The sequence below is a fragment of the Crocodylus porosus genome, unplaced genomic scaffold (genome assembly GCF_001723895.1).
Source record: "Crocodylus porosus isolate Cpor-Errol unplaced genomic scaffold, CroPor_comp1, whole genome shotgun sequence".
NCBI classification, from domain to species: Eukaryota; Metazoa; Chordata; order Crocodylia; family Crocodylidae; genus Crocodylus; species Crocodylus porosus.
Genome location: NW_017728947.1, coordinates 33,053,824 through 33,076,458, shown reverse-complemented (window position 1 = coordinate 33,076,458; position 22,635 = coordinate 33,053,824). Strand labels below are relative to the sequence as shown.

General features: G+C 44.6%; 1 protein-coding gene across 1 annotated transcript; it reads left to right on the top strand.

Moving 5' to 3' along the window:
* Positions 1 to 1,344: 1,344 nt before the first annotated feature.
* On the top strand, positions 1,345 to 14,826 carry CD59 (CD59 molecule). The gene is made up of 5 exons (XM_019552253.1): positions 1,345 to 1,435; positions 5,048 to 5,118; positions 9,439 to 9,516; positions 11,016 to 11,117; positions 13,527 to 14,826. The coding sequence occupies exons 3-5, from the start codon at positions 9,453 to 9,455 to the stop codon at positions 13,721 to 13,723; spliced, it is 363 nt and encodes a 120-aa protein (XP_019407798.1). The 5' UTR covers positions 1,345 to 1,435; positions 5,048 to 5,118; positions 9,439 to 9,452; the 3' UTR covers positions 13,724 to 14,826.
* Positions 14,827 to 22,635: the final 7,809 nt, after the last annotated feature.

Sequence of the window (22,635 nt, the reverse complement as noted above, 5' to 3'; positions counted from 1 at the left end):
TAACAGTGTGCTGGCTACTGTGCAGTAACTCTAGGTACTGTGCATTTAGTTAGCACTTTATTAAGCTAGTGACAGAACAAGAAATGTTGGGGAAATTGGCCAGCTACTGTGTAGCACCCATACACCCAAGGGTGTGCTCATACACTGAGGACCACTGGCCACGTCCCATCTCTGGGCTCATTCCTAGTCACGATTAATTAGGCAGAGAACGAGGGAGTGTCGGCAAGATGATTTATTTCTCTGCAGAGGGGTTACTCAGTGCCTAGTAGACAAAGAGTTCCCCCGATTTGAGTTCTGTAGCACTTTTTACACTAACAGGTCATACATATGCAAATACAACTTTACACAGGCATAAGGCATATAGGCATGCGCATCTCTGGGGAATTTCCACTAGCTTTGGGCTGGGGGGTTCTTGCTTGCTGTTACAGAGTTACAAAATACACAGAACAAGTTTGCTTACTGTCAGCAAAAGGCTACCTTCAAGCTTAGGGAAAAGTCATATGCTTCTCAAGGGTCATCTGCTTCTCACTGGTTTTTCTAACAGGAGCAATGTCTCAAGTTGTAGTAAGGGAAGTTTAGGTTAGATATTAGGGAGCACTTTCTCACTAGGGGGGTAGTAAAACACAGGAGCAGGCTACCCAGAGCAGTGGGGGAATCTCCTTCCTTGGAAGTTTTTAAGACCCAGCTAGACAAAACCTTGGCTGGGATGATCTAGTTAGGGACCATCCTGCTTTGAACAAGGGGTTGGACTAGGTGACCTCCTAAGGTCCCTTCCAACCCTCATTCTCTGTGATTAAATGCACTAAATGCTTTAGTGTAATGTATCTAAAGCAATCAAGGCTCCTGGTAGTGGTGATCTTTTTTATCAGACCAACATGATTTTTGCAAAAAAATCCCTAAAAAACAAGCCTTAGGGTAGAAATCTGCAGCGCAGCAATACAGCAGATAGGTCTGCAGGGTGCATCTTTTAGAAACCTTGCCCAGGGTGGGAAAAAATCAAAGGATACAGCTCAGCTGGCATGCTTCTTTTGGAGCCATGTGGCATTGTTGATCTGGATGTGCAGAAGCCCCCTCCCCAAGAGGCCTGAGGGGAAGCGAAGCCTCCTCCTGCGCCAGCTGAGGGGCTTTGCCCTAAGAAGACATCGCCCTAAGAAAGCCTTGCCTCTCCCACCCTTTCTGAACCATCAGGGCTACAGCACCGCCCTTACCCGACCAACGCCCACCAGGCATTTTGCTTTGCACCCTCAACACCACCCCACTGCGGCGCCACAGCGGTACCTGCAGCCCGGCTCCCCTCGGCCCCGTCCTGCGGGTCTGGGCGGCCCGTGGCCCCGCCCCGCGGAGGCGGGGCCAATGGGGGCGCTGCGGCGGGGCTGGGAGGCGGTGGCACTGCCAGCGCGCCTGCAGTCGGAGGCGGACGGCGGCGCGGGCGCAGGTAGGTTGGAGTTGCTGCGGGGGCGACGCAGCCTCGGGGTGGACCCGGGTCTGCCGGTCCTTGCTGCTCCCCGCGCCCGGGCACTCCCCGGAGAGCAGCCCCTGCCTGCCTCCCCCCTCTGCGGCTCGCCTGGCTGGGCACCCGCGGGGGGTCGCCTGCACCGGCGCTGCTGGCAGCAGGTGTGGAGCCCAGGACGCAGGCCCGCGGCAGAGGGGTGCTCCTGGGTCCCGGGGGGTCTTTCTCCGGGGGGAGCAGAGTGGCAGAGCCGCAGTTAGGCTAGGCATGGGAGAGGCTTCTTGCCGCCTGTCCTTCTCGCCCGAGTTGATTTTGATCTTGGGAGGGGTTGGGCAGGCCTTAGGGTGTTGGGTTTTAGCCTGTCAAACCTCTGTCTCGTGGCTCCAGAAGACCGGAGGGGGGGTTTGCTAGTGCTGCATTGCGCTAGTACTCTTGCCAGCCTCCTGCAGCAGGCTCTTCTTTCTTTCTCCTTTCTCCTGGAGGTTACAGTATGCAAAAGGCTTGGGAATGACTTGTTCCCACAGTTGCAAAAGGCCAGGTGGAAATTTACCTTCCCTGAGGGGGAAGACATAGGACAAATGACAGCAGTAGTTGGAGAGACAAATGCCGCATGGATCACATCTTGCGCTCCTGCTGTGCGGGGCAGGTGGAGGGGGTGGTATTGAGGGTGCAGAGCAAAATGTTTGGTGGGCATTGGTCCGGTAAGAGTGATGCTGTAGCCGTGACGGTTCAGAAACTATGGGAGAGGCAAGGATTTTTTTACGCCAGTGTCTTCTTATTGGATCAGTTCTGTAGTTGGCATCAAGACAAACATGCTGTGAAATGTAAGAGGCGCTCTGTCTCTGGCTGGCCTGTGGTTTGCAGCCTCTAATACAGAGTAGGGCTACTTGCAGGACATGGGCAGGAAACAATGCTGCCATAAGGTAATTACTGGTTTCTAGTCCTATTCTAAATTTATCTTGCCTACACCTGGAGCTTCTTTCCAAAGCCCAAGAAGAAATTTTATATCCAAAAGATTAAAATATCTCCCAGTTATAAAAGTTGGTTCAATTAAAAGATTTTACCAAATGAGTCTTGCTTTGTGGACTTCCGTAGACTCAGGTACAGCCAGCTGGGTACTTGTATCAGTGTCTTTTGGGGCTCCCACAATATAGTAAGTCCCCTATCTCCTGGTTGCAATATTGAGCCTCACTTGTGCATTACGATTCACAAATTGCAATGTGTTGCTTGGGAAATAAATGTCCATGTATTAGATTTGGGTTTTTTTCCTTGATTTGCTTGCTCTCAAGGGGGACACCTTTTTAAAGCCTTGTGAGCTACAGGTGAGCACTTTTTTATAAACAAGGACCAGGTCTAAGCTATAGTGTTTTGAAAAAGCACTGAAAGCAAATATGTTGTCTCTGGGTAACGTGGAGACGATGCAACTCTTTGGCAAAGCTATGCTGACAAATACTTCTATGATCAAGATTATAGTTGTGAAAAATTCCTGTTAACGTATGTAGCATCTCTGGTGGTGGGCTCTGCTTGCGTGCCTACAACAGCAGTGGCACTCGTCAAGCTTTTGATGAGAAGAAGGGTTGGGGCTGCCAATTTCTATGTTGTTAAACTTATGGAGGTCCTGCACTTTGTGTTACGTTTTGGAAGAATCTCTGCTATCTATCTTTCAGTATTGACACTTTATCCCTGCAGAAACAGTTTGATTGTATTGAAAGGCACCAAGCTCTCTGATATTTTTTGGGATTCCAAAACTCACAGCTTGGAAAATGTATGCAGCCAAGCAAATGGGAATGAACTGCTGATTGATGCAAACAGAAGACCCACTATAGTTCAGGCAGAGAGATTCATAACAAAAAAGCTTCTGTTTTTTGGGGGGGATAAACAGGTTTCTGAGGAAAGCCTTCCTGACCTAAATCTTCTCATTTACTTGTTTCCCAAAAAAGGGACTTTTGTGCGATTGAGACTTGAAAATTTGGTAAAATTCCGTTACTTTCTAGGTAGTTGTGCATGAAACAATCTGTCATTCCTGGGTAGTCCAATAACTCAAAAGAACACTTTTTTGTGTGTGTGTTTTTTAAAAAAAAACCAAAAAAACCCCCTCAAACTTTTCATCTACGCTGTTCTTGCAGTCTTGCACTAAAATAGTGCTCTATAATAATGTCTGTGTCAATGCAATCTTTTAGTGTAGAAACTGAACAGAATCCCACAGGTATATTTTTACAGTGCTTTGCTCAGTGTAGTTTTTTTACCCTTAAATGAAGAGAGCCAGCAAATGGTGAGAGAGCGAGCAGGATGTAGTCACCTTCCTGTAGTTGCCAGTTCTTAGACAGATATCTTTGTGTTCATATCCGTGGATGGATATCTGCCTGTTCATAAATCAACAAGGAAACTCGTGATTGATATTCTTGAAGCCTGTTAGTGAGAGACGTTAGGGATGCCTGCCAGCCTCATGATGATACATGTTGGGAATGTTGGCTTTGTGAAACTGTCTGCTGTTTATTCTGACCTCCCTCCCCGCCCCCGCAAAAAATCCTTAAATATGCCAGAAATGTAGTTGCGTTACAGTATGCTAATATGGTTCTTGTGGATGGTAATGGAAATTATTGAGCTACCATGGTGTTAAGCTGTTACAGTGTAGCAAAGGGTGCCATGGGCCTCTTGATACATGTGCACATAGACACAAACAGGCAGATATCTAGCAAAGTGTTTTGAACTATAGGCATGTACACGCTGTGACCACCGCCATAAGGTGGGACCATACCCCCAGAAGTACAATGCCCATATTGCCTGAATAATTTCCTTCTGTTCTGTCATCTTTTGGAGTAGTAGCTCCCAACCCTTTTCTGCTGCGACCCTAAATCCAGGTTGTGACCCCCACCCCCGCTGCTGACTCGCTCATGCCTGGTGGCACGAGAAAAGCCTGGGCTGAGCCAGGGATCGCAGGGGGCAGTGGTGGCAAGAGCCATGTGGACTGTGCGCTGGGAGAGCCCTGCAGGTGGGCAGAGTGGAGCAAGGGGCAGACCCTGATTTGGGTCATGCCCTGAGGTTGGGAGCTAGTGTTAGAGATGGACCTGACTGTATGCTCCAGGTCAGTGTATAATGTAATTTCCACACTGGAAAAGCTAATTTGAAGGAGGCCTTTAAGAATTCAGCTGCTACTTGCACACCAGATAGCTTTGTTGCATTTCTTTGATAGTGTCAAATGTTCAATGATACAGGGGCATAGATTGTAGCTGTGTTGGTCTAAGGACATAGGCAGGCAAGGTTATTTGGGTAAATCTGATATCTTTTATTAGATCAACTCAGATAGTTGGAGAAATTCTTCTTTGCAACCTTTTGGGTATATTTTTGTCAGGCAGAGGGAACATCTGCAGTTGGTATGTGCTCTTCTAGGCTGGAACGTTAGAGTTCCACGGTAAACTAATTTAATTAATTGCTATAATACACTAGAAATGCAGTAACAGCAGGTATATTTTGTTTAGAGGGGGAAAGTGAATTGATTGCAAAGTTAATGCCGTTGTCCAAGATGGTTCAGAAGAGCGTTCTGGGTACGAAGATGCAAATGAATGCTGAGACAACTTTTTTCCTTTTTTTGTGCAGATCTTACCGCTCTTTCCAGAATTGGGAGGATATAAGGAAAACAAGAAAGTCCATCCACTTCTACAAAGGAAGTATGATAGAAAATCCTGCAAAGCAGGGTGGATTTGATTTGAAATCAATTGCTAGCCAAGAAACTTTAATTTAATAATTGTTTTCTACAAAAAGTGCATTCTTGTTGTTTAATATAAACTTAATACATATGATTTACAACTTGGAGAGAGAGAGGTTTCATTTTCACAAGGAACACATTATACATTTTAAAGCAGTGATTTATTTTGATATTTTTCCAGATTAATGTTGCAGCTGCATCAGAAACCTGAATTATGACATTTTAATTTTTAAAAAACTAAAACTTATGTATCTTGGATATTTTTCTTTAACAAACATGTATAATTATTTTTACAAAACAAGCAAATGTATTTTGGAATTCTTAACTATTTTAGTTATGTGAAATGTATTTTTAACAAAAATCAAATGGATTATTTCAGCCAGATCTGTGTGAAAGAGTTAAAATACTGGGTTATGCAGCAAACTCTCCCTTCACCTTCTTTTTCCTAATGCTGCTGCAAAGCCGTTTGCTGTATGTTTTAGTCAAAACCTTAGTGACCTCAGAAAAAACATCTACATTATAGGTATTTATAAAATGTGATTAATTAAAGGAGCAGCAGAAGCCAAACTGATCCTGAGCCTGACATCCCTGGGAAGGAGGGAAGTTACTGACAGGTTGGGCCTGTCTTTTCAACTGGTTGGGACAACTAACAATACATTTTTTATATTTTGCTCTAGCTGTTCTGCCAAACTGCTGGTAGCCTGTTGCTTAATATTGCTTTTGTTATTTGACCACTACTATACATAGAATTTCTTCTCATTGGAACAATTTGAGGAACCAAGAGCTAGGGTATTGGAGGAAAGCTGTGCAGGGAAGCTGGGTTGTAGACACTAGTGTGGAACTTGGAAAGAGGACTCATGCTGAAGGGGGCTCAGAAAGATGGGATGAGGAAGCAAAAGTGACAAAGTAAAGAGCAGTTATAAGGGACCTAGACGTGTGGAGTGATGTGAGAAGGAGCAAAGAGGCAGGAGTATACTGGGAGGAAGTAGTGGGCTTTGTTGGGGGAGAAAGGAAGAGGCAAGGATTTGAACAGGAAGGCGTTCGGGAGAGGCTTAAATGTATTGTTATGCAAGATTGAGGTCTGATTTCATATGAAATCAGAGTGGCTGTTTGTGCGGGTGACTGAGTTTCAATTCTCCCTAAATTTAAATGGTGGGTTGTTTGGTTTTTGTTTGTTTGTTTACTTCTGTTTGGTTAAAAATTCACATTTTCAATTTAGGGACTTCCATCACTGTGATGGAACAATGATGGCCCCTGTCAGCTCACCCCTGCCACTGCAGGCAGGCTCCACCAGAAAAAAAATGGTGATTTTCCACCCCCCCGGTAGAACCTGCCTGCCTGGTCCATCCTTCCGTGGTGGTGGCACCCCCTGGGACTGCCTGGGTGGGCTGCTAACAGGTGGGTGCTGCCACCATGTAGGGAAGGACTGGGCCCCCCTGCAGGAAACCTGGGCAGGCTCCATTTGGGGTGCTGGGGGAAGAAAAGATCAGGCGCCTCACTGTTTGTTTGTTTGTTTGTTTGTTTTCCCTCAGTGGCACCTGCCTGCATGAACTACTGCTGGGTCATGCAGCCCCTGAGCTGCATGGGTCTCAGATGGTGGCAGCACCCCCCAGGGCTGCCTGTGTCGGGGTGCTAGAGGGTGGGTGCTGCCTGGCACCACTGCCATGGAAGCAAGGTCTACGGCCCCTCACAGCTCAGGGGCTGCCACCCCCGGGCCATGGGAGAGGTGGGCAGGCTCCACCTGGGGGGGGTGGGAAGTGGGCTCCTCACTTTTTTCTTTTTCCTCGGTGGAGCCTGCCTATGCAAGTGGCCATTGGGCTGTGTAGCCTCTGAGCTGTGGGGATGCTCAGTGCTTTCCTCCATGGCAGTGGTGCCCCCTGGGGCTGCCTGGGAGGGGTGCTAGTGGACAGGTGCTGCCCAAGGTTGCAGGCAGCACCTTGCCCGATCCAGCAGTTCATGGGGTTGCTGGAAGCCCAGGTGTGTTTAGGGAAGCTCAGGCTTGGTGGGCTTCCAGTGCTCCATGCACCTTCCCTGCTGCCTTCCTGCTGTCTGGCACTGCCTTGGAACAGGCTGACTTGCCCCTGGGGCAGTTTGGGAAGGTGGTAGAAGTACAGCTGGGTATGATGGCAGCCAGAGAAGGTGGTGGGGATGGTGCACGGGGTGCTGGAAGCCCGCCAAGCGTGAGCTTCCTCGAGCACAGCTGAGCAAATTAAAATGCATCAGATGTGTTTTACTTTACTATACAACAAAGTCATTTAGGGCGATATATGCTACTGCACATGTACAGTGTGACAACATTAAAACTAAATATGCCACTGCAGATGTAAACAGTGACACCAATAAGGTGGTGCAAAAAGGCAGTTAAGTCTCTTTTAAAGGCCAATTTCATCACATGTACAAGCACCCAAACTTCTTGGGAATGGGGAAGTAAGTGGTTTGTCTGTAGCCCTGTACAAAGTTTTAACCTTTAAAGTCTACCTAATGGGGTTGCGCTTCAGGGCTTGGGGTCCAAGAATTCTCTTCTAGTTTTTCATGGGCCCTTGGAAGCAGGGAGGTGGCTAATTAGGTGTGGTAAATAACTCTGGATAAAGAGCTAAGGAGAGATCTTAAGCAACAGAGTGGCAGGTTGCAGTTTGATTCCTTTTCTGGAAGAAGGTGCTGCTGTTCCATTTGGTAGCTACTGCAGGTATTGGGGGCAGCACTGCTAAGAAGCAAGATACCAAGAGGCCTGATATGCAAGTACAGCTCTTTCCCTCTGCATCCCATACTTCCAGCCAAGACTCCTACCCCCTGCTTTCTTCCCACCCCAAAGCACTGTCAGAAGTTTTGCACACATCTCCAGTGGTAGTAAGTAGGATACAGACTCTCATTTTCAGCTTGAACTAACTAGTACCTTCTCTGGCTTTAGGAATACATTTCTCCTGAAATGTATTGGCTTACTCTGAAGGTTTCTGTTTGTTTGAGGCATCTTGTGCTTTTTGCACTGGTTAGTACCCTGTTTCTGCACAGATAGACCTCTGTTAAGGGGTCTTAGGTGTCAGCTATAAAGTAACAGAGTTGGGTAGTAACAATATAAGAAAATTGGACTTTTCAGCAAGAAGAAATTCCAGTTCCCCTGAAATAAGATTTCAGTTAGAAGTTTGTGTATCATTTAAAAGCTGCTTTTCTTCTCAGTGTTTTGCTTACTACTTTAAAGAAAGTTCTGCTTGCAAAAACAGCAAAACAAAATAATTAGTGCCACACTTATGCAGGCTGCATATAGAAGTCTGTTGTCGTCACCCCCCAAACCTGTCCCAGCAACAAACCGCACTAAACTTAAAGTAATATTAACTTGATCATATTGAAGCATGTAATGTCTGGCTTGTCTGTGTACTCCAGAAAACTGCGTGGGTATGAAGTTGCAGGTAGAAAAAAAAACTCAATAGGAAATTGTAGCAGGATAGTTTGACAGGTGGATTAGGGAATGTGTTCTATTTTAATTCCTGGTGTGTGGGCTGTGTGGTGTGTGTATGTGTGTGTTTTGGTTTTGTTTGGTTTTTTTTTTTCCCCCCCTTAATTTTCTGGTTTCAGAATATACAAAATGTGAATCTAGTTAAACAGTTGGACACACATTACTTGCAGGAGGGATCATTATTAAAGGAACTGGGCATAAAACAGTCTGATTGCAATGGCAAAACTAGCTTAACTTGCCTTTGCGGATAATTAACTGGATGTAATTGGACAAATTTATCCCTGTCACAACGCTGTTGGTTTCAGTAAGGATATCTAAATTAGATTCATGCTTTTCCTTTTGTTTCTATATTGTACTGACCTTTTTAGCAGAAAACAGAGGACAGCAATCAGTCAGGCACAGGTGTGTGACCTGCTTTTGTGGTAATGGAACAATCCAGAGATTCCTCTTCTAGTTTATTTTATGCATTCATAACCCATACACAATAACTAAGTTTGCAAAATGCTTTGAAGATGTAAATGTTAAGGGTCTTAAGCAAAGCCTATTGACCTTACCAAGCTTGGTGTTGCATACAACCTCATTCACCCTCATAACTTCTCCTTTGTAGCAGGCTAGTAGTATTTCTGTTTTGCAGAGGAGGAAACCAAAGCATTTTTGCTTGGGTCTGCAGAAAGACTACCCATGCCACAGATAAAAAGTTGTGTTCTGAACCTATGATGGGAAGTCAAGTGTGAGACCTTGCTCCTTTTGGATAATATCCCTGGCTTTTAGATTTTTATGGACTAAGGACACTATAACTGTATCTGATGTATGTGGCTTTTTCCCTTCCAGATTTGGGAAGAAACATGAACAAAATGAATTGTATCCTGATCAGTGCTTTCATTACTTTGGTTGTTTTTTGTCATTCTGGTAAGTATCTTGGAGCTTTCCTGCATAAGTGTAAATATACCAAACGGGTATGTTATGTGATTGTGGATCAGATTAATAGAAATCAGCATAATCTTTATGTTGTTTTGTACTATGATGGCAGAAATGAGATGTGAATCTAGCTGAATATTTGCAAAAGAAGCTGAAACAAAATAGCCAGTAGTAGTATAATTTAAATGTGGGTGAGCAGGGCAGTAGCCCTTGGTGCCTTCTTTTTCCCCCACAGGGTTGCATGAATGGTGGCGGCAGCCAGCCCAGTGACTAACCCCACTGCCATACTTGCCCAGCTGTTGCTGCTGCCCAGGGTGCAGAGACTGCTGGTTATACATCTGATAGGCAGCATGCGGCAAGAATGTTTTGTTCACACGTGCACATTGGAAACTATTAGTAGGGTGCAACAGGTTATAAGAACCTTGAGAAATTTGGTAGGGGCATACTTAAAACTTTTTTTTTTTTTTTATAGGAATGTTTGATTTGAGGAATGGACTACTACAAAAATAGTTATAGCAGGGCGATGTTCTAAAAAAAATCTTAATTATCACCTGGCTGGTTGATTTGTTTTCTGTTAGATTAGATTAAAGTTTTTATATAATGGGGGAAAAAAAACTTTGGGGTGGCTATAACCCCAGTGCTGCTGCTGCTTGGGGCACTTTGTTTTGCTGGCTTTCCCTTGGGAGCCCAGCCCTGAGCAAGGGTGGCGCTGATTAGGCTTGGGGGGCTACCACCTGCGGCTTCATCCTGCTCCTGGCCCCAGGGTCACATTCACTGCCTTGGCTGGGCAGCCCCTACCCCACTCTCTCCCTCAGCATGTGGGCCTCAATCTGTCCCCTCCATGCCCCTTCCACTCCACAGACTTACTGGCAGGACACTGCTCTCCAAGGTGCTGGGCTGCATTCCTGGCCATGTGCATGCTGCAGCCATGCACACAGCATTTATCAGTCATGTTATTGGCTACATTGGTCAAAAAAGAGCCAATGGCCAATAATGTTAATTTTCATTTTTATCGATGCCAATACGATATGCAACTGATACATCAGTGTACCTCCTAATAATTAAGAGAAGGGGGAAGGGAAATAAGAGCATGGAGGGAAAGAAGTTTAAAATGATGGAGAGAGAAGTAATAGAAGGAGAAAAGAAAAGGAACTTTGTGGATACCACTAGTAATGCTAACTTTTATTCCAGGTCCACTCAGGCTACCTGTTGTGATAATTGGGTGCAAGGCTTATTTGCTTTATTTAAATGTATTAAGATATTTCTAAATAGTCTGATCAAAACATTGGAGCATCTCTTCCTATTAGCTGTATAGTTAGTTCTCAGTAATAAAATTGAATGTGCTCTTGCAGGCCTTAAAGAACATTTATTCTTTTGTTTGTTTTTAAGGATTTTGACACTTTAGTAAAACAAACCTTATAAGGGAGACGTTTGAGCTTTTGTTAGGAAAGCCACAAGTTCCTATATAATAATAAGCACTTCTTTTATAGGCTACTCTCTGAGATGTTATACGTGTGAACAAAGTCCTGTATTGTGCAAGACCAATGTTACCTGCATACCTGGTGAAGATGCTTGCCTACAGATCAGATTTAGTATGTACACTCTTTACACACCTTATTCTGTTGTGCTTACTGTTACTTTTATAGTCTGAAAGTAAGGAGTGTTTTAGTTTAACCTGAGGATGAAAGTATGTGCTGATGTCAAATGCTGGCTTTGAGCAACTGATGAAATGGTATAGGTATGGGTATATGATATGCATTTGTGGTATACACACATGCATCTGTAAAGATGAAATGTCAAAAAATGGCTTGAAAGAGGAGCAATGTAGGTTGGCTACTGCAACATACTGTTGGCTCGCAAATTTAAAATGACCATTTGAAAACTCAGTGTGTCCACATAACGGCACAAATTTAACCAATCATTCTGACATTGGCAAGTCATTTATGTTGTTTGACAAACATATTGAAGTCTGGATGCATCTGTTTCTTTGGATTTTTATTATTCCACAGTAATCTAAGAGCTGTTTTTCCATGTGTTTACTTTCAGTTGTGATGATAATAAATATTGTGATATTTTGTTGTTGTTTTTCCATTTCACTTCTTCCTATTATTTGGAGAAAGAGTGTCTTACTAGCAAGAGATTTTAAGGCCACTGGAAAGGCCATTGTCTTGTCCTATTTATACTTACTATGATAGAGTACAACATTTCTAGTAGTATGGAAAAGTCAATAGAGGCACTGTTCTTCCAGCACTTACTACTATCCAAAATGATACCCTTTTAAAAGGGAAAAGGTTGCTTAGAAGGGAAAGAGCACACTCCTCAGAGAAGCTCAGTTCTGCAGTTAGCCAAATTTGTATAGATGGACTATGAACGTAGAGATGCACTGAATGAGCTTTCATTGTGCAGTCTTGGTTGAAATGACTATAGCTAGAATTGTCTTTCAAACTTTTTTGCTTTTCTGTGTATAGACTAAAGCAAGCCTGCTCCTACAAGGTTGTGTGGCTGTCTTCCCCTCCTCACCCCTTCCCTTTAGGATTTGAATTTCCTTCAAACAGTATTCTTGAAGAGGGGTAGGGGAAGGAATCATTTGGAGTAAACGGCCTATGGAGTTGGAGTTACATGGCAACTTCGCCATAAGCCTAGTTAAATGAAAGCAAGATGTCATAGCATTTTCTAATAATTTTTGCAAGGAAGAAAGCACGAACTGTGTGTTGAGCCTTTACTCGAGTGCTTGGCTACATAAAGACATTTACTAATTTTAACCCAAAGTAATTCGTTAAATTCATTTATCTCAATTGAAGTAACTATTCCCTGTATACAAGTTGTCTTGTAAAGTCTTTGGAAACTGAAATAACTGCCATGTTGAAGTACTCTCTTCTTTCTCTTTAGAGTCTTTCTCTGCCTCTCCTAAACAATGGAGGGATTAGCTCTGGTGTCTTTTGCTACTGGGGAGTTTTTGCCCCTCCCTCCTACCTGCACTGACACTACTAAAAATAGGGAACTGTAAGTTAGCAAATCAATAAATACAAGGGTAACTATTAGCACAACCAGAAAAAAAGATTCTTTTCTACTTGGTATTTCAGCTGAGGTCTCTTTCCATTAAGCCTTGGTACCTGTAATAAAATACAGTATTTTAAAGATGAAAAAATATGAGTGCCCTGACTCTCACTTGGCATATATCTATCTGTATGTTCATTAATCCACAGTGGTTGCCATGCATTTATTTTGGTTCTCGTATAACCAAGTAGTAAATAAACGCACAGTAACCAGAGATACCATGCAGTAACGCCAGCAAACTTATTTGTAGTGACGTCACTGCACAGTAGTATATTGGCACTATCCATGCTGTGACATGATACTGTGCAGTGTTATTGGATAACTGCACAGTTAGCATCTCATGTAGACGCTTCCGTTGAGTCATCTTCTAGTATCTCTGGGTGAATGAACAGTCATCTGACCACTCTTCTGGTAGCCCTGTTTGGTCCCAGCTATTGACTGTTGTAGCTGGGGTGAACCCCCACCCCCTCCAAAAAAAACAAAAAACAAACCTCAACAACACCCCACCACCCCTTTCAGCTTATCTTTGCAAAAATTCAGATTGATTGAGGTGATTCCAAGGTAGCAAGGGAGTACGTCAGCACTGCAAAATGAGACATGGGCTATGGTATGACTAGAGCAGATTACACCAACAGCTGATAAATTGCACTATTAGCTCAGGAATCATAGCACCTCTCTGCACTTTAGGACAGGTCTGGCTCAAGTTTAAAGTGCCCAGTGAACCTGAGGTACCATGTTAGAGGGCAGAGCAGCAGAGACAAGTTCATTGTCTCTTATGTGTTCCCATAGTTGAGAGAGGCAACCAATAGAAAGGAATTTGAACCAAACCTGACAGATCAGGCAGTGATTATCTTAATTTGCTTCTTGGTTTAAAAAAAGTTATGTTGGATCTGTTTTTTAATTTTCTCTCTTTTTTTTTTTTTTTTATCTTTCTCTCAAAACAGCTAAAGTGAAAACATACGCCTGCTGGAAGAATTCCAGATGCAACACAAATGACATTGCCTCTCTGTTTCATGCTGATAACTTTGAGTACTTTTGCTGCCAAACTGATATGTGCAATAAGAGTCCAACTACAGTGATTAGTAAAACTGCCTTCAGTGTTGCCACCGTGATGACTATGATCTGGATACTCTGCTTTTAAAGATGACTTGCTGTCACTGTTATTTGTACTTAAAATTTTCTCAGTTCTAACTGTGGGAGGAGACGCAGGAACACATTATTATTACCTGTTACTTTTAAATCCTATTTCATAGATTGCTTTCTGTTGAGGATAAATTGCTGTCTACAGCAAACTGGGAAAAGGAGTATAAATATCTTATGCCATATTGATGGAGAAAATAACTTGAATGGAAAAGGTGTAAATAGGGTCACTAAAGAAAGATAATTTTCTAGCAATTAATGTACCTTCAGTGTTCTATAAATTTGCAGCTATGATTTTTCTTTTTGAGTAAGTGCAGTAGTTGATCTGATGCCACTTGTAACTGGTAAAAGTATTTAATTGCAATGGTGTCAAATCCTGGTTCCTTTCCCAACTTTAAATGTTTTGCAAAAGGATTGAGGCTGTTGGAATACCCATTATTTAGTAGGAAAGCTTATGAACTTTTTATACAGCTGAAGGGTAAATCAAGGTATATTTTAAATATATGAGGAATGCCTTGCCTCCCAGGTTTTATGAGCATGCAGACGTGTACTTGCTACTTGAGTATCTTGTGTAAATTTTCTCTTTACCTTATGGAAGCTTTCACATCTAAGATGCAAGTTGAGCATGTGCTTTGTGCAACAAACTGCTTTAATGTATTGAAAGTTATCTACAAAGCAGTTAGGAATTTAAAAGAAAGATCGGCTAGACATGCCCCGTATGGATATCCTTCATTGTACTTTTTATTTGTCTTCAAAATATATCAACAAGCAAGACCTAAATAGGAGTTTAACTATCTGTGTTCCAGACCTGGACTTGGAGCTCTTGGAACTGAATTTTATGCAACATTTAGAACTTGCAGTATTTTATTGCAGCTAACACTGTTATGTATTGCATGAGAGACGATTCTTTCTGATCATGTAAAATGTTCTTGACACAATTGGGTTGTTTCTTTTTTTTTTTTTCCCCCCTCCCTGCCTGCCTCACTACCCCCCCCACCAAATGTACTGACCCACTGAGCAACACAAGGAATATCTTAATGCTTTCACTGTATTTAGGTACCTTTCTTAATTGGATATTATATTATGTCAAATCTTCTCCCTCTCCTGTAGTGTGTTTTATGGTATTGTTTTTTTTTAAAGTGTTCAGGGGTGCTGCCTTGTCTTGAAGTTGGATCAGTTGCCAAAGACCTGTTTTTTAATTCTGGGTTCCTTGGCTGAGCAGATAATTGTACCATACTTTTCCTTGTGGAAACTAAGACAGTTTTGGACTTCTGCTGCTTTTGGTCAAAATTTTATTTCAGCTATCACAGAATTCAGAACATAAACAATTGCTCAGAATGTGAATGGCTATGGTGACTTTTGTTTAATAAACAAAGTCAGAAAAATAAGGAAATAAATCGCACAGAAAAAAAATTTCTCAGAATGCCGGCATGGTTAAACAAGAATCCAGGTGTTTTCAGAGAGTGAGAGAGATCCCATCTCATATTATTGGAAAATGAGAACTTTTAATTTATAAGGTAGCTTATTGGGGAGCAACAGCTAACAACATGTCTACACATGAATTCCAATGTGGGCTTAAATTTAATGTGCATCAAGCATTTTTTGGCAGCTATTGATATGTGGTGGGACTTGGGACTAATTTTAGTCCCAGGTCAGTCCAGCACTTGGCAGCCATGCTGAAGCCAGAACCAGCTGCCAGCAGTTGGCAGCCATGTTGAAAGCACACCCTCTACAGTGTGACATCTGTGCTGATGCTTCCTGTTTGAGCAGTAGCAGGGCAGAGACCCAAGCAGCACATGCCCAGCCTGCTTCTGCCACTGCTGGGCTTCGCAGCCCTGAATGCCCCAGTTCCTGGCCCTGGCACCCAGAGACCGAGTCCCCCACTCCTCAGGGCTACTGCAGCTGTTTTGCTTGCCCACTGCTGTTCTGAGCACCTGGCACTCGGCCACCTTGCAGACTGGGTTTAAATCATGATTTAGATCATGATTTAAATTACTGGTGAGGAAGCCTCAATTTTCATCATTGTTTTCTACCAAATGTGTGTTCTTTTTTGATATCCTTTATTTGTTTAACTTTTTGAAACTTTGCAATTTTAGAGAAAGGTAAGGGCTTGACTGTGTTGCAACACTGTACCTGGACTCCTCTAGTTGCCTCCCCCCTCCCCCCTTTGCCAGACGTAATAATAACAACAGTTTTTTTAAAATACCATTTTTGGGTCTCCTTTCTGTCTGGGCCCTGGGCAGCCACCTGGTCTGGCCCTGACTGTGTGTATACAGACTTGCAGAGAGACAATAGGGCTGACAGGTGGGTAACCTGGTCTGTTATTTCTCAGCTCCATATACAGCTGTTAACAAAGGAGCTATCTCTGGAGGCGACAAACTCTCCCTGTGTCTGAACAAGGCTGTTTGTGCCCCAAAGCTTTTAAAGAACAATTTTTCCAACTATTTAGTTGGTTTAATAAAAGATACCACATCTACCCAAAGAACCTTGTGTGCCTATGATCTCTGGAGACACAAATCCACAGATTGAGAACTGAAACTAAGCATTGCAGAGACACTTAATGGGATCTTCTGGATTGAGCACTGAGTCCCATTGGGTAGAGTGGTTTTCTTTATAGAGGAGCCCCTGGGAACCCCATAAGTTTGGGCCCCTAATATAGTTCATAGCCTGTTGTTACCTATTTACAAAACTTCTTAAAAGGTTACATGAATATATTGTTTCAAATAGTATATAATTACAAATTACAATCCCTATTCCATGATGATATTTTGAGCTTTTACATATCTTAAAGTAAAACTATCTTTATATAAGTTTCATTTTTTTTAAAAAAAAACCCATCTAAATTAAAAAAAAATATGATTAAATAAAAAATGGGTTGGGGCAAAAAGGTGAGCATGCCTGGACAGCTCTAGCAGCTGGTGGTGGTGACCTTGCTGTGGCACTTCCACAGGGCCCCGCAGCCTCTCCCTCACATCCAGATGTTGGCTTCCTGGCCCTGCTTGCTCCCCTGGGGCCAGGGGGTCACTGGGTGCTGGATGCAGGCAGCCTGCCTCCCCTACCCCCTTCCCAGGGTGGGCCAAACCAGGCTGCTGGCAGCACTTGTTGCTGCTGCATCCGGCCTAACGCACAATAAAGTTTTGAACTGTGTCCTGCCTCTCTGTGTGCTGGTGGGGGGGGAAGAAACCTGGGGTCAGGGGAATGTGGGTGGGCCTGGCAGGGGGCAGAGGCAGGATGGGGATGATGTGTTGGACATGCTCCCCACACTGGCTGTCTGGGCCTCTGGGTGGCTGACCCTACTATGCTGGCCCTGGAGGGCTGCCAGCAGCACCCAGGACACGGACACAGCCAGGGACGGGGAGCCACACAGCAGAGGCACTTCACCACAGTGCCTGCCTGGCAGGGGAAACACCATGTATCTGGGTCCAAGAAGGCAGTTTTGCTTAAGCATTCCTAGGAATAACTGTTCTTCTGGTGTGGTTTAGTACCAAGATGTTGGGGCTTAATGCCCATTTTATGGAAATGGGAGGCTCCTCCCTAGTTTGCTCCTGCAGCCATATGGCTGAGGGCAAGTGAAACTTGGGGGCATCTGAACCCCAAGCCTCTGGGCTTGGGTCTGCATGTAGTATGCCTGCCAAAAGACGTTGGAAGTATCTGAAGCTGTGGTGGGGTTGGAGGATGCTTGCCGGTTTTAGGGCTACTTATGGTTCTGGACTGACTCACGGATTTGGACTTGATTTGGCTTGGAACATGAAAAGTTTCTTAAAAAAAAGAGTCTGCAGAAAGACAGAGCTGGGGTTGAGCAGGAGCAGGAAGCAAGTGCTGGACCTGCTGCCATAGACAGCAGGTCCAGCAGCCCTGCAGGGGATTCTCAGGTCTGTGTAAGGGATGTAGCAGGCTTCACCCCTTTGCAATACTCATCTGTGGCCAAGGAGCATTTCCAGCTAGAGGATAGAGGACAGGATGGGCAGAGGCTGCCTGGATCCTGTCCAGGGGGACACATGGGGACTGGTGGGCTCCTGCAGAGAGCAGTGGCTTCAGGCTCCCTGTGCTGCATGCCTAAAGACACAAAATAACCTGCAGCTGGGGGCTGCCAGAGAGTAGCCCATCCCTGGAGCAGGCGAGTTGGCCAGCCAGGAGCACCGGGGTTGGGCAGATCTAGCTTTGAAGGCTTTGTATTAATGTACATTAACACAGCTGCATGTGCATTAATGTGCTTTAATTGTACCTGCAGCAGGGAGCCAGAGTCCACCCCTGCTGCACTTACCTGTAGACAAATCAACACGGGAAAGGGGGGCGGCAAGACTCGACTGAATTCAGCTGCAGTCTCTTTAAGAGGGACACAGGAAGATGATGTCAGGAGGTGCATGGAGATTAGAAGACTTTGAGGCTCTGGGTGAGGGGAGAAGAGACCATGGTGAATAGTGGATGTGACCCCTGGAAAGGGGCCAGGCTGGTAAGGGAACTTACCTGGGCTAGCTCAGAGGCACCAGTGAGCAAATGCTAAGCAGTGATCTCAGGAAGCAGCGGTGGACCATGGCAATGGTTTTGGTAGTCCCTGGGATGTTTACAGCATCAGATTTGTAGGACCCACAGAAGAAGAGACGAGAAGAAAATGAGGCGTTTTTGGAAGGGAACATATGCAGAAGAGTTGAACCCCATTCAGGAATGAGATGTGACTTGAGCAGTGACAACCCCAGTCAAGGGGGAGAAGTGTGAGCCACGTACAACAGTTCTCTTCTAGAAAAAAGGGGACACAGCCAGTATCAACAGAGGTGGGATGGAACCCAGGCTGTGAGAATTAACAACCGGGGAGGCTTTTTTTGGGAGAAAGAGAGACTGTGTAGGGGGCATTTTTACAACCTGCTATGGGTGACCAGAGACTTTATTGATCTCTTATGGTGGGAATTGTAGCCAAGTGACCCAGGACTTTGTATATGGGTCCATTAGATGATTGATTTCTCACAGCCAGAACTATAGCTAAGGGACTTTGGAGAAGGGTCCACAGGAGGCAGTCCTGAAGTAGAACTCGAGGAAGTGGGAAATTTATGGAAAAAGACTCCCCCCATTCTTTATTATAATTACGAGGGAAGAAAAGACTTAAGGACTGGCCTTTGTCTTCAACTGGGCACCTAAGCTCATATGGTGAATGAGATCATCATGGGTCCTAATGGGGAAGCCTGTTAGCTGACCAGTGCTGTTCAAATTGGAGGGTGCACATGGACATGGTGTAGGGAAAAGTGGAGCTGTGTGTATACATTGTGACATCAAGGCCACATATAAGGCAGCACTACATATATAGTCCCAACTCAACAATACATCAAGTCATGGCAAGTCAGAGAGACACTACTCCTGAAGACACTGCTACTGCAACAGTGCCTAAATTTAGTACTTGCTTGATGCAGGTATGAAATTTAGGTGCGATTAGCATAAAATGACCAATTTTAGGGTGCATTAAGGGTGTGTACATGTAGATATACACCCTTAATGTGCCTAAAATCAGGCTAATGTACATTAAATGCTCACCTGTAGACCTACCCATAATGAAGTAGTGTTTCCAGAGCTGTTAGCAGCCCCTTCTAAATGCACCTTTGTTAAGAAATGGTAAAGATGGCTGGGAAGCCTGAAGCCAGGTCAGCAACAGGCAACAGACTTCCAATAGAGACAACAGCTGGACTGTGTTGCCTCTATTGAAAGTCTTTTGAACATGCATGCAGCTGGATGGGGCCCTGCTGCCCATATCCTGGGCACCAGATTGGATCTGGCTTGCAGAGGAACTAGGCACTGCCCATCTAGCCCCATGGACAAAAAGGTTGAGCACTGCTGGAGCAGAATAACTTTTGTATGTGCCTTAGCAATGTTGAGACCCTGGGTGGAGTACCGTGTCCTGTTTGGGGTACCCTACTTTTAAAAAAGATATACAAATAAATTGGAGAGAGGTCAGCAGCAAAAACGGAAGTTTTAGGAAATTCACCTTACAAGGAAATGTTGAAAGTTTGCTTCCAGGAAGAAAGGCCATGTAGGTGTCTGTGCCTTTTAACAAGGTTAAAAAGAGGATGATGATATTTCTGCCCCTCCCAATGGTCACTGAAGGTAGAACAAAAAAACAATCAATCTGAATTGTAGAAGAAGATATCTGGGTTGGAGGTTAAGAAACTATCCTTAGTGCTAAGAACTTAAGCATTAGAAGGTTTATCTGGGGAGATGGTGAAATCCTTTTCAATGGAGGCTTTAAAAGCAGATTAACCAGACATTTGCCAGATGTCTAGGTGTATTTCAGGGCTGGCCAACTGGTGGCTCATGAAAGGTTAGTGTGCAGAACCCAGGCTGCCTCACCTGGAAGCCACTGCCCCTCCTGCTCCACTGGCAAGAGAAGTAAGGGGCTCAGGTCCCTCCCCCCACTTCATGCAATCTTCCCAGAGCATGGGCCAGCGTGGTACACTGCTAGGGGAGTGGGCACCTTGGAGCATTCATATGGCATGGGGCTAGAGGGGAATCCACAGGAAGCTGAATGTGAGGCAGGATGCCACATTGTACAGGGGAGTACTTTCATGTGTGAGAGGTGCAGTGGGGAGGGGGGGAGAAGTGCTCACCTGCACACCCGTGTGTAGGCCATGCAGCCTAGGGGGTACCTGTAGCCCTCAGCTGCTTTAATGTTGGACAGCTTTGGTGTGTTTAACCTGCTTCAGATTAGGGTGTGGACTTCTGACGACTCCTCAATCCCTACATTTTTATGATTGCTATGAAACAATGCCACAAAGCTTCTTCTTATCTTGTTTCTCTTGGAGCAATGCTGACTTTCATCCTTTTTCATGAACAGGTTTAATCTATGGCTTTTTGTAAGCTCCCGTGCCACTCACGGCCTTCCAGTGGGCTTTTTATCCTGGGTTCAGGAGGCTGGCCTGTGAATTGGCACCAGCACACTGCCATAAAGCACACCCATTCCAGGGCAGGAGCCGGTCCTGGCTCCTCTGGGATCCATGGTTCTTTTTTTTATTTTCCCCTGACACAGCGTTTTTTGTGCTGCGGCTCCACTTCCAGCGCATTCTCAACTTGGTGCGGTCCCGCTAGCTCCACTCTTCACCCGCTCCATGTAAGTTTTTCCTCATGGTCTCATGCCTGCCACACTTCTAAAGACAGCATAACAAAGCATAATGCTGTTTGTAACCTGCTGCACAGACAAGTATCAGATACCCTCCAATTGCCTGGGTATTCTGTGCAGCAGAAGTGCAAAGAAAGAAACTAAAAATATGCGTTATGCAAATGTAACCCGTGCTGGCACACTAGGCCAGGTGATGTGCCAGATTTTGGAACCTCAGGGTGCCAGTAGCACTGAGAACCCCCTCAGGCAGGCCTGCTGACTGACGTGTCCTGTGGAGGCATGTGTGCCTCACCTTCACTGCCCAAGAATTTACTCCAAACCCAATAAACAATTGTTTTCTTTATGTACAACTATATACTGAAGAGAAATTATTAATCAAGACAATAAATATATAGATAAAACCAACAATTTGAATAGAATGTATAAGTGCAACATCAGGTGACTAATTTCACCACACTGGGTGGCCCCACTTGCATCAAACAACCTCAGTGATTACATTCACCTGGTTATAACTCTTTAAAATAGTTTCCCTGCCATAACCCAGGTTGATTCCTCACTCCCATCCGTCCTTCTCATAGCAATACTTAAAGTCTCCCACCCTGGCCATTTAGTTACCTTTTTCAGCTGGGAAGGAAATGAAAGTCCCGGCACACCGGATGCAGGGGAAGGGGTGGTAGCCAGAATTTCTGGCTGGAACAGGTAACTAAACATCCAATCCATGGGGCAGGTGGGTGGGCTACTTAACAAACCCAGCCACCACCACCAGCTCTGCAGGGCCTCCTATGGTTGCAGGTTTTGCAGATAACCAGGGCCAGCCCATCCTATGCCATGTGATAAGAACTCTGAAGGGCCCAGCTGGTGCTCCCTCCAGATGGGTGCCCAGGGGCCATGGCCTTCCTCCTGCACCCCCATTGGTCAGCCACTGGTCTCTACCCCTCTCTCCAGGCCCCTGTTCCTCTCCTCCAGCTTCTCCCTCAGCTGCTTTTCCCTCCCTCAGCTTTTTATGGCTCCATAGTAGCCAATAAGAGCCTAGGTTCATAGTAGCCAATAAGAGCTCTGGTCACAGTTCAAATGCTCCAGTAAAAAGCAGGCATTGTGCACAGCGTACCCTCTGTTTGGAAAAGCCATTGCACCCTCTGCAAACTTTTTGCTGCCTTTCTTGCAAAGTTCTTAGGCATAGCTCACCACTCAGCTTGCAGCCAAGAAAGCCTTCGCAGCTGTTACACAAAGTACAGCCATTGGCAGAAGCAGTTGTATTACAGCAAGCAACTTCTTTAAAAAAAAATAGTTTTCAAATTATTATTTTTTCTTTTAACACAGACTGGTTGATTCAGTTACTTTGTACTGAATGATGATTAACGCTGCTCCAAAGCTGAGACTCCTAAACAGTACAATAAATAATAATGATGTTTGGGGCCTGGAATTCACCTGAAGGCAGTACTGTGAACATGAACTGAGTCGCAAATTCACTTTGTAGAAGGATGTCTTATATAGCTTAATTTGAGATGATCATCTCATGCAGTTTCTTATGCCATGTGTGAACAGACGTGTTTAAACAAGTAAAATGAAAACAGGTTGTAAAATTCAGTCACAATTATAAGAACCCTTATGAAATAAAGGAAATATAGAACATTCCTATGTAATATGACATCCTCTCTTTTCTGTCCTTTTAAGAGCACGGTTCAAACACAGCCCACAGGCCGGATCCAGCCTGTGGGGCACTGGACCAACGTCTCATGCCAGCACTGGCTCCATATGCTACATGTAGCATCCAGGCTAGACCTGGTACTGTGAGTCTTACATGCAGCACAGGG